This window comes from Drosophila sechellia, chromosome 3R (genome assembly GCF_004382195.2).
Source record: "Drosophila sechellia strain sech25 chromosome 3R, ASM438219v1, whole genome shotgun sequence".
Taxonomy (NCBI): domain Eukaryota; kingdom Metazoa; phylum Arthropoda; class Insecta; order Diptera; family Drosophilidae; genus Drosophila; species Drosophila sechellia.
This window is the reverse complement of record NC_045952.1, coordinates 27160940-27174400: the sequence shown is the minus strand read 5'-3', so window position 1 is coordinate 27174400 and position 13461 is coordinate 27160940. Positions and strand designations below refer to the sequence as shown.

The 13461-nt window shown below is 46.3% G+C and overlaps 1 protein-coding gene across 2 annotated transcripts in view; it reads right to left on the bottom strand.

Moving 5' to 3' along the window:
* LOC6612602 overlaps positions 1-13172 on the bottom strand; it is a 37894-nt gene extending 24722 nt beyond the window's left edge. The window contains exons 1-9 of one of the 2 annotated variants that reach the window (XM_032720278.1): positions 13011-13172; positions 12488-12745; positions 12208-12424; positions 12017-12146; positions 8448-9110; positions 7446-8036; positions 3664-3987; positions 2685-3607; positions 276-1043 (exon numbers count right to left, since the gene is read on the bottom strand). In XM_032720278.1, coding sequence (XP_032576169.1) covers positions 276-1043; positions 2685-3607; positions 3664-3987; positions 7446-8036; positions 8448-9110; positions 12017-12146; positions 12208-12424; positions 12488-12745; positions 13011-13084 — 3948 coding nt within the window. In that variant the 5' untranslated portion in view covers positions 13085-13172. The remainder of the gene's footprint in view (positions 1-275; positions 1044-2684; positions 3608-3663; positions 3988-7445; positions 8037-8447; positions 9111-12016; positions 12147-12207; positions 12425-12487; positions 12746-13010) is intronic. The other variant, XM_032720277.1, reaches the window with a different exon arrangement.
* Between the last annotated feature and the right edge of the window lie 289 nt (positions 13173-13461).

Sequence of the window (13461 nt, the reverse complement as noted above, 5' to 3'; positions counted from 1 at the left end):
TGGTCCCGTCATTCTGGATTCGGCACTCGGCAGGATGCGCTCGCAGTCTCCTGCAGAATGCACAAAGAGCCCGGCCACACACTTGAGTGCACAAATGTTCAATAAGAGTTGTCAGAGGAGCGCCCCGTCCCGGCACTCGAATTGCCTCGGATGCTCCAGATGCTCTTGCTCCAAAGGCTCCAGAGAGCTGGGCGAAAACACACTCGTAAAATAATCTGCACAATAAACAAGCTGGCGAGCGGGAGCGGCTGTAATAAGACGATTTAGCTGCTTACCTCATAAGTGCAGACAATGTCCTCGCCCTCCGCATCCCGTCCAGAGTGGCAGACACTGCTGGCATCCATCGGTGGCCACTTGGAGTCCTGCTTCCTGGCGCCGCTGTTTTTGTTGTCGATGGCACAACGAAAATTTGCGTAGTACGACCGCAGCAGCACGTAATTTAAATTCGAAATAACTTCGGCGTATTTATTCTGGACCAGCCAATATTTATTGTGATGGCAGAGCCGGAGTTTGCTCAAGAGCAATTTCGGTGAGATGGCAAACACACAGAAAGGCTCCACTGCGGGATTGGGATTGGGTTCGAGATCGGGCTCATTACCCGACTGCCCGGTGCCGGTGCTATTATTCTTTGGCTGCTGCCGCATGCCAGTCGATTGCAATTGGAAATCATTCAAAAGAGCAGCCAGTAGCTCATCATTATCAGTGGCCGAGGAGTTGGCACATGTCCCGGCATCGTTAGGACGCCTTTGTTGCTGCCGTTGACTGCTTAAGGCATTATCCTGGTCCTTTGCAAAAGTTTGTTGGCCAAATGTTTGCGCCTGGCCCGAACGCTTTTGTTGCCCACTTGAATGTCGTTGCAGGTCCTGCTCCAGCTTCTGGTTGTCCTGCTCCTGCTGCTGTTGCTGCTCCTTCTGCTGCTGCTGCTGATGAGCATGATAATGACATGGCGGCTCTGTCAAATATTTGGACACCACATGCGGAAATATCTTATCGAATGCATTCAACGCTTGTATAACCACTGTGTGGATCTCGTCCTCAAAGCCCTGCAATAAGTGGAGAAGAGCAAAAAGTTTTCGGCTAAATTTCTTTATACAGGATCTCAAGAACAGGCATAAGACGGCCACGGCCAAAACGAGACGTTGGCTAAGCGAATTTGTGTTTTATTGTTTGCACAAGCAAAAACTTTTCCACAATCACACAGTGGCCAGCTCTCGGGCATCCCTTCCCTCCATCCGGGCATCCATCTGAGAGTGTGTGCATTTTTAACGAATCCCTAACAAGCTTTTCCTAACTGCAGACCCGGCCAAAGGGCTATTGTTATCAAAGTTGCTTTGCCTTTGGTCCCGGAATGGCCTGGGATGGCCAGCTCCAGGGAGGTTCTTCCCGTCCCATCCCCATTTCGATCCCCTTCCCAACAATCTCTATCTCGTTTTGGCTTCAATTTTGGTATGCTGGCAAGTGCCATTGAGACGGATTTGCAACCATTATATAGCAGGCATCTAATGTGATTTTCAGCTGGCACGTCCTGCGTCCCATTCCCATTCCACTTCCTCCTCATCTGCGCATGCATCTCGCTGCAACAACATTGCATAATCAAATTGCACTTTTGGGGAGGCCAACAGCCAGCAGCAATTTAAATGTTCGGTGCTGGCCACTAAATTATTGAATTCAATAAGAAACCATCCCCGCATCGGAGCCCCAACTTACTGCCACGGCCAATCCCCAGACAGAAATCAATGTGCAACTTATGCGCACATTCTGCATACCGGAAGGGTAAGTTGGGTAAGATGGGAATGGATGGTGGGATAGTGGAATCGTGGAATGGTGCGGTGATGGGAACGGAAAGATGGGTGAAAGTAAGATGGCAACGGATGCGCGCTGCTCCCTTTAGGGGCATTTGCACTTGCACATTGCGAAGGCGATAAGAATTTTCTTTCTTATTTTCAAATGAAAAACAACCAACCACACAAAATGCCGCCGGCTAAGCTCCAACTGCAACTGGCTTGGCTGCTTGAGTTGGTGGCCGTAGCTGGAAAATATTCAAAAGGCAGCAGCCATTGATATGGACACGTGTCCGTGTCCGTGTGTGTTTGCCTGCATGTGTTAAAATATGTTAGCTTGATGGTTTAACATAGAAAAAAGTACAGCGAAAAGGTGGGGGCACATATTTATAGATATAGAATGTTTGCACAGAGGGGAAAATAGAGGGCGGACTTCGTTGCTGCCACATAATAACCCGAAACAGTCGAAGATGAAATGCTCTGGGAATTTGGAATTTATAAGTAAAATTCTTGAGAAACCAATGTTTTTTCTATTTTTTTCTGTTTTTTGTGTTAATTAAGGCACTGTTTATAGCTTAAGACCAAAACAAACATTCTAAACAAGTCACTATACCCTACAAAGGGTAAAGCAAATAGCCGCACAACGTGGCGTATGCGTTATGCAAACGCAGGGCAGGAAAAGGAGTAGTGAAAGGTGGAGGGAAGGAGTGCAAGTGGGCGTGCTATGACAAAGATATGTATAGCGGCAGATATACAAAGCGGGTTAGCATACATGTAATGTAGCTTACCATTAACCAGGCACCGGCAAATGGGAGGTACCCATTAAAGGAACTTTAGCCAGAGTGCCTCTGGCTATGAAACACTTTGTGCGAATATCGTGTGTGGGACTATCGACGCACTCACCTTCAGTAAAATGGCCAACAAGTGTTGCAGGCCAAGACCACGTTGCAGATTCAGAAACAGTCCAGCCCCACTAGATTGCAGGAAGTTACCCACAACCTGCTGGACGCCACCCCGCAAGATGGGATCGCAGTGGTCATGGAAGAGCAGGATATCCGAAAGCTTCTGACGGTCTTGAGGTGGAGAACTCTCAGTTGTAGAGGAGGCTCCAAGTACTCCTACTCGACTACGCGTTGACTTTGTGCGCTTGGGTGGACGTGGAGGCATGCTCAATGGAGGCACATCCTCAACTGCCACTGTGGGCCTATACGAACTTCCAATGATCTCGGACTTGGAGAGCTTCTCTTCCGGTTTCTTGGCAAACGGCGATGAAGTAGTGCTGCCTTCAAGTAGGAGAACTGAAGCGTCTGCACTGCGGCTTAGGGTGGGTGTCGCTGGCTGCAAGTATGCTGGACATGTGCTCGGCCCGAAATGATCATCCTTAATGTCCAGCAGAAGCAGGTTCTCTTCCAAGCTAGTCGGAACGAGACTACTATCCAACGGTGGCTTCTCTCCGCCCACCTGGGAATTGTCGCTGCTCTGTGGACTTGAAACTTGAGTGCTATCACCACTTCCTGTCTGAGAGGTGGCCTCCTCCAGCAGCTGCAGTTCCTGCTCGCTAATCTCCAGGCTGAGTTGAAGAATCCTCGGAGACAAACGCACACATTGGGCAATCACGCCCAAGGAGAGACTCTTGATAGAAACTCTGCTGATGCTATCGGGCTGCAATCCCGCCGCTTGTCCACTGAGCAGAAACCGAGCTGCCACCAAGCGAGCCGTATAGTAGACCAACGACTGCTCCAGGATGCTGCCAATTTTCACGGTGATCAGGGCACGACCGACAACTGTCTGCCGGAGCGGCGAGTTCTCCACTAGAAAGGGATTAGCTGCGGAGATAAAGCTTCTAATTAGTGTCTCCTAGGTGCGACAGCAAGCGACTTACCGTTGGGCGTGCCACGCAGCTGTGGTGTTTCGGGCTTAGAGGCTGCCACTTCCACGGCCGGAGCATCCATCATGAGGGCTGTGGAGGCCGTGTGGGTGGCGGTTATCGAGCAGGAGTCTTCCACCGGCGTGGGCGTCTCCGCAATCGAGGGCTGCCGCTCCGGCGGCTCCAGGTTACTGCTGGCCAAGGAGGTAAGCGAGAGCGTGAGCGAGGCGGCCGAGATGGCATCCGATTTGTCGGCGGGAGCCGTAGTGGAAGCGGACTTGGAGGGCGTGGACTTAGAGCCGCTTGATTGACGAAAGAGCTTACTGACCGACTCCGAAGCTGGAAGCACAAAAGCCACGAGAGTTAGAGCGCCCCGTCGAAGGTCTAGCAGATAACTTGGTTTGACACTAATGCCAGCAATGGCGTTGGCTAATTTGCGGCCACTCCAGACGGCCAATTACCCGGCACATTCGTCTATCGTGGCAAACTTTGTGAGCCATGAGGGCACAAGTATCTGGTACGGATGTATGTGTGTGTGTGTATGTGAGGGCAAAACCGCTGAAACTATTTTCCTAGCTACTTTTTATGTTGTTCTATTAGCTTGCCGCCGCGGGCAAACTTCCCGGTTCTCCATCTTGTATTGAAAATTAATTGAAAACTTCAATTTCATGGAAAGTACGAGCATAGTGCAGCCACTCGCTTCCCCCACTGACCACTTAAGTGGGTTAAAAATGGCTGCATCTTTTAGATGCACTTGTTGTGGCTATCCCTGTCGTTGTTGTTGTTGTTCTTTGTTATTGTTCTAATGGATGTTCCTGCCGCATGCAAGAGCTGTAAAAATTAGAGCAACCACGATTCCACGACTGCGGCCAACGGAAGCAGCAGAGCACTTTATGGTCAGAGTGCTCGCATGTATTGTTCGGGGCAGATAAACTACCGAGGAAGCCTGATCAGTGTTCCAGGAACACATCCTCTAAGTGTGGGATTGGGTAAGCCCAACAAATTGGTTACAAACGTACGCAAAATTATGCTTCGCTTAAATTGAAACATTCAAATACCAAACAAATGTTCAAAATCATTCTCTTAATATTATAAAACCCCACAGACCAGAGCTCAGATCGAAGTTTAAGCAGCACATCTGGCATTTAACAAGTAATCCCTCATCTAAAAAAAAACTGATTTACCAAAACCAGCAATCTGAGTTATCCCTCAAATTAGGAAAAGCTGGGTGCTCATAAAAGCACCCAGAAATCAGGGATCCTGCATGAAGTTTTATGGAACTTTCATGCACATACACTCGCCGGTAATTATGTTTGGGGTTGGCTGGCATTTTATGCTTTAATAGCTTCGCCTCCATAAAAGTGAAAACGGCAGCAGCTCCGCAACTTCGGTCGAGTGTTTTCCTTTTATTATAAAATCACGCTGAAAATGCAAACAAAAAAATGCATCACACAAAAATGGCAAATACAACTTTGAAGCGTATAAGCAAGGAAAGGAACGAAACCCCAAACTAGGCGACAATGAAAACCGCGTGGGAAACGCGGGCTCTGGTCGGAAAAACCGCGGCGAGGACGGTGGAGCGATGGTGGTTCCATGGCTGCTACTTTATGCCCGCCAAACGGACGGGCAAACCTCTCCGCCTAACAGCACACATGCAAATGTTTTTTACTGCTCAAGTTACATATGTGGATGCAGCGAAAGGGTATAAAAACGGCGAAAATATAGGGAAGGACACAGCAACAGACGCGAAAAATGTTGTCTGACTACAGGATAAGTGGGCTGGCCTAAACAAAATGAAAGCCCAGACTCGCTATCTTTTATTAAAGCTAGTAATAAGCGATAATAATATTTATTCTATTGCTATTATAATACGCATTTTGCTATAAATTTCTAGCAGAGATACGAAATAAAAAACCAATGGCATAAAAGGAAGTTTCTATTAAAAGCTCAGATCGCAAGGGTATGTCACTGGAGTACTTCCAAGAGTATACTAATCGTCGGGGCTGTAATGCAGATAAAGTCGGGCGGATCTGGCTGCGGCTTCACATATCTGAGCACACATATAGCCCTAGATATATGTGTACATATTTATAGAAACAAAAACAAACAAGCGGCAATAACTACCGCGGACGGACGAGGGAAAGCAGCGCAAAAAGGCTGATAGCGCATAAGTACACAACAGCAAAAACAACTAATGCGGCCCAGAAAGGATAACAACAACAACAACAACAATAACAGGAACGGCAGTAACAACAGGCGGTGGGCAGGACGAAAATAAAAAGGAGCCAAGCGCAGAGCAGGCAAAGTGCAGCAGCTGATGGCTGGCTCCTCTCGTTTTGGCTGACTGTTCCGGGCAATGCTAAATAAACCCGTACACACACACACACACCATAGACACCATACACACCAAGCACACCCGCGCCGAAAACACACACGTATGTGTCTATGTGTATACGTGTACGTACGAGTATACTGTGACACAACATGTAAGCTTGCATACATGCAATTTGAGTAACCGCATTTTATCACGTAACCCATTTGTCTTAACCACTTTGTTGCCAACTTGCAGTGTGATGCTTTGGCCAAGTGGCAGTGGCGGCACAAGAAAACCAGCAATGAGGTTGGCGTGCGGGAGGTAGGTGGAGCGGAGGGCAGAGGGAGTTTTGGGGCCATCGCACAGCGCAAATGCATTGCCATGTTTCAAGCTTAATCCGCATCCCTCGCAGAGACTTACACACACAAGAAATGCCGGATTTAAGCCCAACATTTACGTCAAGTGGATGTGGGTTTTTATACGCACCCCATCTCGTCCTTCGCCCATCCAGTTGTCTTTATTCCCCTCCCGTCCAGGACTCTCGGTGCCCCGCCCACAACTCATTCGCTTAATTAGTACTTCCGGCTCAGTGCAGTACATTTCCTTTGTTTATTACTAGCCTCCACCCCGCGCACTAACTAACGACAGGACATGGGTCTGGCATCATGTCTGCCAGTCGTCGCTCTCCTTCAATTCCATTTATAGGTCAGGGGAAAAGTGTGGCATACTTATGGTGCTCGTTATTCCGAGTCGATGCCACACAGTCAGGCAGTCGAGCGATTTAAATATTAAAATAAATTATATCACCGATTGATTGTCGTATCAATCGGGATCGAAAAGTCAGCAAACAGCATTAGAATCAAGGATGCAGAGCTTTGTTTGCCCATTTCGACTGAGGACAACGAAGCTAACAACAAGATGCATCTTAAGTGCACGGAGAGAAATAAGTATCATAATAAAGTGTAACTAAATCGTATTAAGTAAAAACTAAGTATAAAGTGAGCTACTGAGAACGAGAAGCACAATTAGTCTGGGTGAGAAATTCAGTAAAATCAATAACTTCGCGGACTTGCACTTTTAGAGTTACACGCTACATCCTTCCTCTTCAGGAGGCGAGATCCTTGTGCACGAATTGCCTAATTTCAGTCGACAACCCGGCAACAATTACGCTTCATTAATTCACAAGTGCAATTGGCTTGGCTGCGAGTCACGTCTGCAGCGCGGTCGCAATTATGCAAATAATGCCATCGAATGCCACTCGAATATTGCAAATAGATGCGCAATTGTTTGGCGCAAAGAAAAAAGAAACAAAAGCAAAAATCAAAAATGTGGGCAAAATGGGATTTGGTGGCGTCTGCGGTAGACCGTGAAATGCAATAACATCAAATGGAAATAGTTTTGAACTTGCTCCGCTAACTTTGAACTTTGCTAATGAAATATTTGCACGGAATGGAATATCGTATCACAGTTATGGCTGGCTCACCTGCATTGGAATGCGACAGCAGATTGTTGAAGAATGTGCCAATTGCTGTTGCATCGCCGGATTCCACCGAATCATCCGCGGGTGGATGTTGCTGCTGCTGCTGCTGTTGCTCTTTGCTGCCGGCAATTGTGATTTCGGCATCGAAATCGATGCTGTTGAAAGATTCATTGTCGATGTCACTCAAATGCTGGGATTTGTCATCGCTGCCGGCGAGCAGATTCTGCAGAGATGACTGATGCTGCGGTTTAGTCAGCCCCCCGACATCGGCATCAACATCAATCAGTTTATCGTCCTGCGATGTTGCTGCTCCGCGTGCTGCTGCTGCTGTTGTTGCGGGCAATTTCAATACCGTTGACAGCGCCTGTTGTTGTTCATTTAGTTGCGACAGGGTTGTAAAGTCATCACACTCGGCACTCAGCAGCTCCATGTCGTCGTCATCATCATCATCCTCCGCCACAACGACTTCATCCTCGTCCCGCTGCTGTCGGTGTCCTTGCCCCTGCTTGTCCTCATCCGAGGCAACGCATTCGCTGATGCTGCGTGCGGCATTCCTAATGTGGCAGCGCTGCTTCGTTGACTCCGGCTCTCCCCCTGGAAAATGCAAAAATGGTGTGGGCATGAGTGCGGGTATGGGTTAGCCCTACAATTTGTGTAAATATTTGTGCAGGATTCCGCTGGCGGCAAATGCAAATTTGGCCTGACCTCGTTCCTGCATGTGCCGCCGCCTAAAAGCATGCACTAATAATTTTCATATGTGCATTGTGTGTGGGCGTCTCCATCAGCCTGTGCAATTGCTCAATTTTCTTGATTTCGGCATGGTCTGTCTGTTGGTTCCGTCCGCCTGCCCCTCTGTCCTCACGGTCCTCACTGTCCTGCCCCGCCTGTCCTCTAGTTCCTCTGATCCTCTGTCAGCATGTCACATTTCCACATGACTGCGCGCACACACTCCCAAACGCAAACCCACAAACCATCTCGACTTGCATTCTGCCTTATTTGCCATACCTTCATCAGCGACGGAACTTGGAGCCTCGGTCGTGGTATCTTCCCCAGCATTAATTCCCAGCGAGCTGTTGTCAACCTCGAGTTGCTGCTGATGCTGCTGCTGCTCGCGACACTTCGCCTGCTGCAGTTTTGCATTTGAATTCTTTTTCATTTGCATTGCAGTGGACCCAACCACCAGCTCATCTACATCCTCGTTCTCATCCTCATCCTCTAGCTGGTGTTGACTTGCCGCCACTTCGTAATTTTTCAATTGGAATATTTGATTCTTTAATGATTTCCTTCGCCGCAAATACTCATTGTGCTGCAGTTGTTGATTGCACAACAGTTGGCGCAAACTTTGGCCCAGACTCTGGCTACATTGGCCATCGTATGCGGCGTCCACAGCCTGGAGTATGCCGTTGATGACCTCCAGGGTGGCATTTATGATGGCGTGATTCGCGGTGTGCTGCGTGCTCAGCAGGTGCAAACAATAATCATAAATTTCAATAATTTGCCGACAGTCGGAGGTCGTTGTCTGCTGCTGTTGCTGCTTCTTGCCGGCCAAGGACTCGGAATCCTCGTGGCTATCGCCGGGGTAGCCGCGTATGAGTTGTGGCAACAGGAGGCGCAGCAGCCCCAAGGCTCCCAGCACGCTGCTCGCTTGCTGATCCGTCAGCAGGAGCTCTGCAAAATATAATAGGGATAAGTTAGTTAATGGAGGGAAACTTACGGCTGCTGTTGATACAAATTAAAAACGCTCTTCAAACTTTTTGCGCAGCGTGTGCTGGCAATTCCAATTTGCTCAATAAGCAATAAGCGAGCTTCTGATACAGATACATTTACAGATAGCAATTCCAATACCAATACCAGTACCAGATACCTTTAGCCACTTTCTGTGGCGTTTGGCCGGCCAATTGCAGTTCATACTTCTTTCGTGTTCTTGGCAACTTTTCCCTCATATGTTTTGCAACAAATTGCCTCCAATTAAATTTATCTCGTTGAAAACTTTCCATCTGATATTTATAGACTCTGCACACATGCACAGACCCACCCACCACCCACCACCCAGCCACTGGGACTGAGTCCTCGACCTCCCGCAGTTCTTGCTCTTGTTGTCTCCGCTTATTTGTCGTTTCATTACGTATACGCCACCAATCACAAAACGCCATGTTGGAAGTTTGTTACTCAATTAGTTTTCATTTTCTTCCTTTGGGGCGCAAAATTGAAAACACTTCTCGCCGGAGAAACTTTTTACATGGCCCTCATGGCAGCCAAGTGACTTTGCCGAGCACAACTTGCGGCCTGTTTCCATGTGTATCAATTAATTGCGGCAGAAGCCGCAAGAACTTTCTGCAAAATTGGCGAGCCCAAAACGGAAAGAGCAGGGAATCGGGGGACTTCATGCTGGGCACGTTCGAGGACTGCAATTAATAGCCACCCGAATAGAGGTGTTTAGTTTGAGGCCTACTGACTGCAAAGTGCACAGTAAGAAGTTTTGAGGGAAAAATGTTATAAATTATTTAATTACAAATCAAACAATTTAAATAAGAATCGTTTCGATATTTTTTGTCATACACAAACGAATATACAGTTGCAGCTGAATATTAATTCATTTTGCAGCTGTCGTACACCGTAGAAGCACAAAATGAAGTCAAAATAAAAATAATTACTTTGACATTTTCGACCAGGTGGACAGTCTGGGTTCCATGGAGTACGTTTTCAAAGAGATCAGCAGCGGTTTCAGATTATGAATTGGTCATTGTGCCATTTATGCTGCCACACAGTTGACATGGAAAATAATTTGCACTTTTTGTTTAGCTTTGGCATCAGTCAGTGGGCAACATAAATTTTGCCAGCTCCCTTTTGCAGCTGCCGGCTTTGCTTTGCTGGCCTCGTTCGGCTGGCATTTGTTTACAACGTTGATTATCCGCTTTAAAGCTGCACAGGAATGAATATCTGATTCAATTTCGCATGAATTATTGCATGGAAGTGTCCAAGTGCATAAATTTCATTTCGTCTACGGGCGGGGAGACAAACAAACGGAGATGGCGTGGGCGAGGGCGGCTCTGAGGTCTGAGTTCTGGGGTTTGGGATCTAGGATCCCGGAGCTCTGAGCTCTGAGTTCTGAGGTCTGAGCACCGTACTTTGTGTCTGTTTGTTGGGGCATGCCAGGAGCATGCCAGAACACAGGCAGCCCAAGTACTATGATGGGTGCTCATAAAAAGAGGCGCCAGACTGTATAAGGATGCGCTGAAGAGTTGCCTGGCATTGTGCCTTTGCCGAGAAGTGGCATAAAGTTGACACAGGACTAGAAGACCGGTAGGCGGCAGGGAAAGGAGCAGAGCTAGGAACCGGAACAGGAGCTAAAGGAGTTGATTTGAAGGTAAACATTTGGACAAGAAAAGAGCAATGGAAGAGTCAAGCCGAAGCTTAATTTATATGAACTTGGGCGCGGTCAGAATTTTGACTTCCATAAAGGTAGTCCTAGCAAATGAATTAGTTTTCCCAGTCCGGTATATCACTTCAATTGTTTGCAAATGCCAAACACCGAGCTCCTCTGGGGTTTAAACTTAATTTTTTGTTGGACAATGCAGCTCATAAAAAGACGATGGCAAATGTAACGTAACTATGGTGCATTTACCTCTTCGTCGACGTTTGCCAATAATATTTTCATGAAAATTCAATAAAAAATGATTTGTGTTTGCAATTTTTAAGAATTTTCGCATGGCTCACGTTTCTATGACTTTTGTTTTTGCCGCTGCAGTTATTGCTGCAGTCCGCCAGTCAGCAAATGTTAAAATAAAAACTGCCCGCTATCGTTGCCTAAAAATCAAAACAAATCTGGAAAAAAAATCTGTGGGTATATACGTACATTCGTCCATCGATTGCGCGTGGTAACCAACAGCACTGTAGAAATATAATTTATATCAAATGTCTAGTTACTTTTATTGTGCCACGCCCCCTCAGCGCCCACAGGCCACAGACAAACAAACCCATGGCTGTGATTGCATTCACAATGCGAGTTTGAATAAAACCAAAAACCATTTATCCCCGCGCTCGCGTAGTTTGCAGTTCGATGGCTTTACATTTTGGTAAGGTATTTTTCATGGATTTGCGGCTTTTTAGAATATTAAAAATATTGTTTAGCTGCAGAGCCAGCACGAACCTAACAATATATGTATATATATGACCATCTATCCGAGGCTTAGTATTCGGCCGTTACACGCTTTTTAAACACCTCTTTCATTATTGATGTGAATATAAAGAGCGTCCTGTTGAGCAGAAAGTGTCGTAGCGAAAGTGCGTTAAATAACTAACAGCGAATAGTGTGTATCCAAAAGTGTACAAACAATAGAGGCTGTTATGAAGGCAGCAATATTGTTAAATTTAATGGTGTTACTCTTTGCGAAATAACAATAGAGGCTCAGTGTTTTGAAACAAGTGCATCATTCTGCTGAATGTAAATACCATTTCTCATAGTAAATAACAGCACAACATCACGAACTATATAGTTGTTAGTAATGATTCAGTTTCTATATGGATTTTTCGCATTTCTCTTAGCAATTCATTTCCTATTTAAGCTGTCTTACCCATCACTTTGTTGACCCCATGTTTGGCCATGAGGCTCCTATTGCGTGCATTCTCAATCAGACTCATGCAGTTTTGGGCCGAGCAACGACGCTTGACGGCACAATCGGAGCTAATATGGTCCAGAAAAGTCTGCAAAAGTCAACAAACGCTAGAATATATAAATAAAAGACCCTTTGGGATATTGTTCTACCTCGAACAGTTTGCAGGATTCGCTATCGCTGAGACCCTGTTGTATATGGCGGCAAAAGTGTTTGACGAAGTCGCAAAGAGTCTCCTGGAGCAACGTCTCCTTGCGCTGGGAAATGGTGGTCATACATTGGAGCAATCTCACGGCATACCACTTGATGTGTTTCTCCTTTATTTGTGGAGCATAGTAGGAGAAAAGATTCAGGCAAATCCTCAGGGATCTGTTCAGAAAGTTGTTCTTTCATTAGATTGTTCTTTTAGCTTTAATATATTTGCCACCTTACCTCTGGTTACCATTACGCTTAATTTCACCATACAGATCCATAAGGATGCGACTGACCCGGGTTTTCTCGAGTGACCTCAGTATTTTATTGAGGTTTTCCTCGGCGCTCATCCGAACCACGGAATCCACATCCTCGCAGAACAGCAGCAGAACATTCGTGGCCGTGCCGCAGTGGGCGGCATAGTTGATGTGGCCCGCCAGCGAGGGCGACATGATGCACTCGGCAATCTGCTGAAAGCAGGTGATCTTCTGCTTTTGGCTGTGGAGATTCGAAATAAATTAGTTTTAGTACAGGTATGTGGCATGACGTCATAGCCGATGCACTTATTGCTCAATGTTGAATGAATGTTTTGGGTGGGCAAACCAGTTGACAGGTTCATTTTAGGGACAATAAAACCACCGGAAATCACCTGGGCATGACTATTTAATCAATATTGTTCCGTAATGAGCAACAAACTGTTGCCGGTCCCCTCCCCAAAACATTTAATGCAACCGAAAACAATCAAATTTTCGTTGAGTCCCACCTGCATTCCGTATTCCGCAGTTGTTCAACGAAGCCAACGAACTTGTCGTACGCAGTGGACCTGGATTTGTCCATTTTCGCGTCCGAAATAGCGCTTAAAATCGCTATTTAAATATAAACAACACAGGAAAACATTGCTCTTTTGTTATGATTTCTATCAGCTGTAAAACCAGTGTTACCATATCGCACCACTGCTTTTAATTAGAACACTAGCAACCAGCCCTGGTATTCAATTTGGCAATCGCTAAATATTTAAACTTTGAATTAACCGCTTAATTTATCGTTTTTTCATGCAAAATTAAAAGTGATAACATAAAAATGCATATTTATTCAATTGCAGCCAATTGATTACAGTGAGTTGTTATTTCCTGCATTTAAAAGACTGTTATCAACATGCTAGAAACGAGTAACAGTACATTGGCGCCAATGTTAACATGATAACATTTATTTCA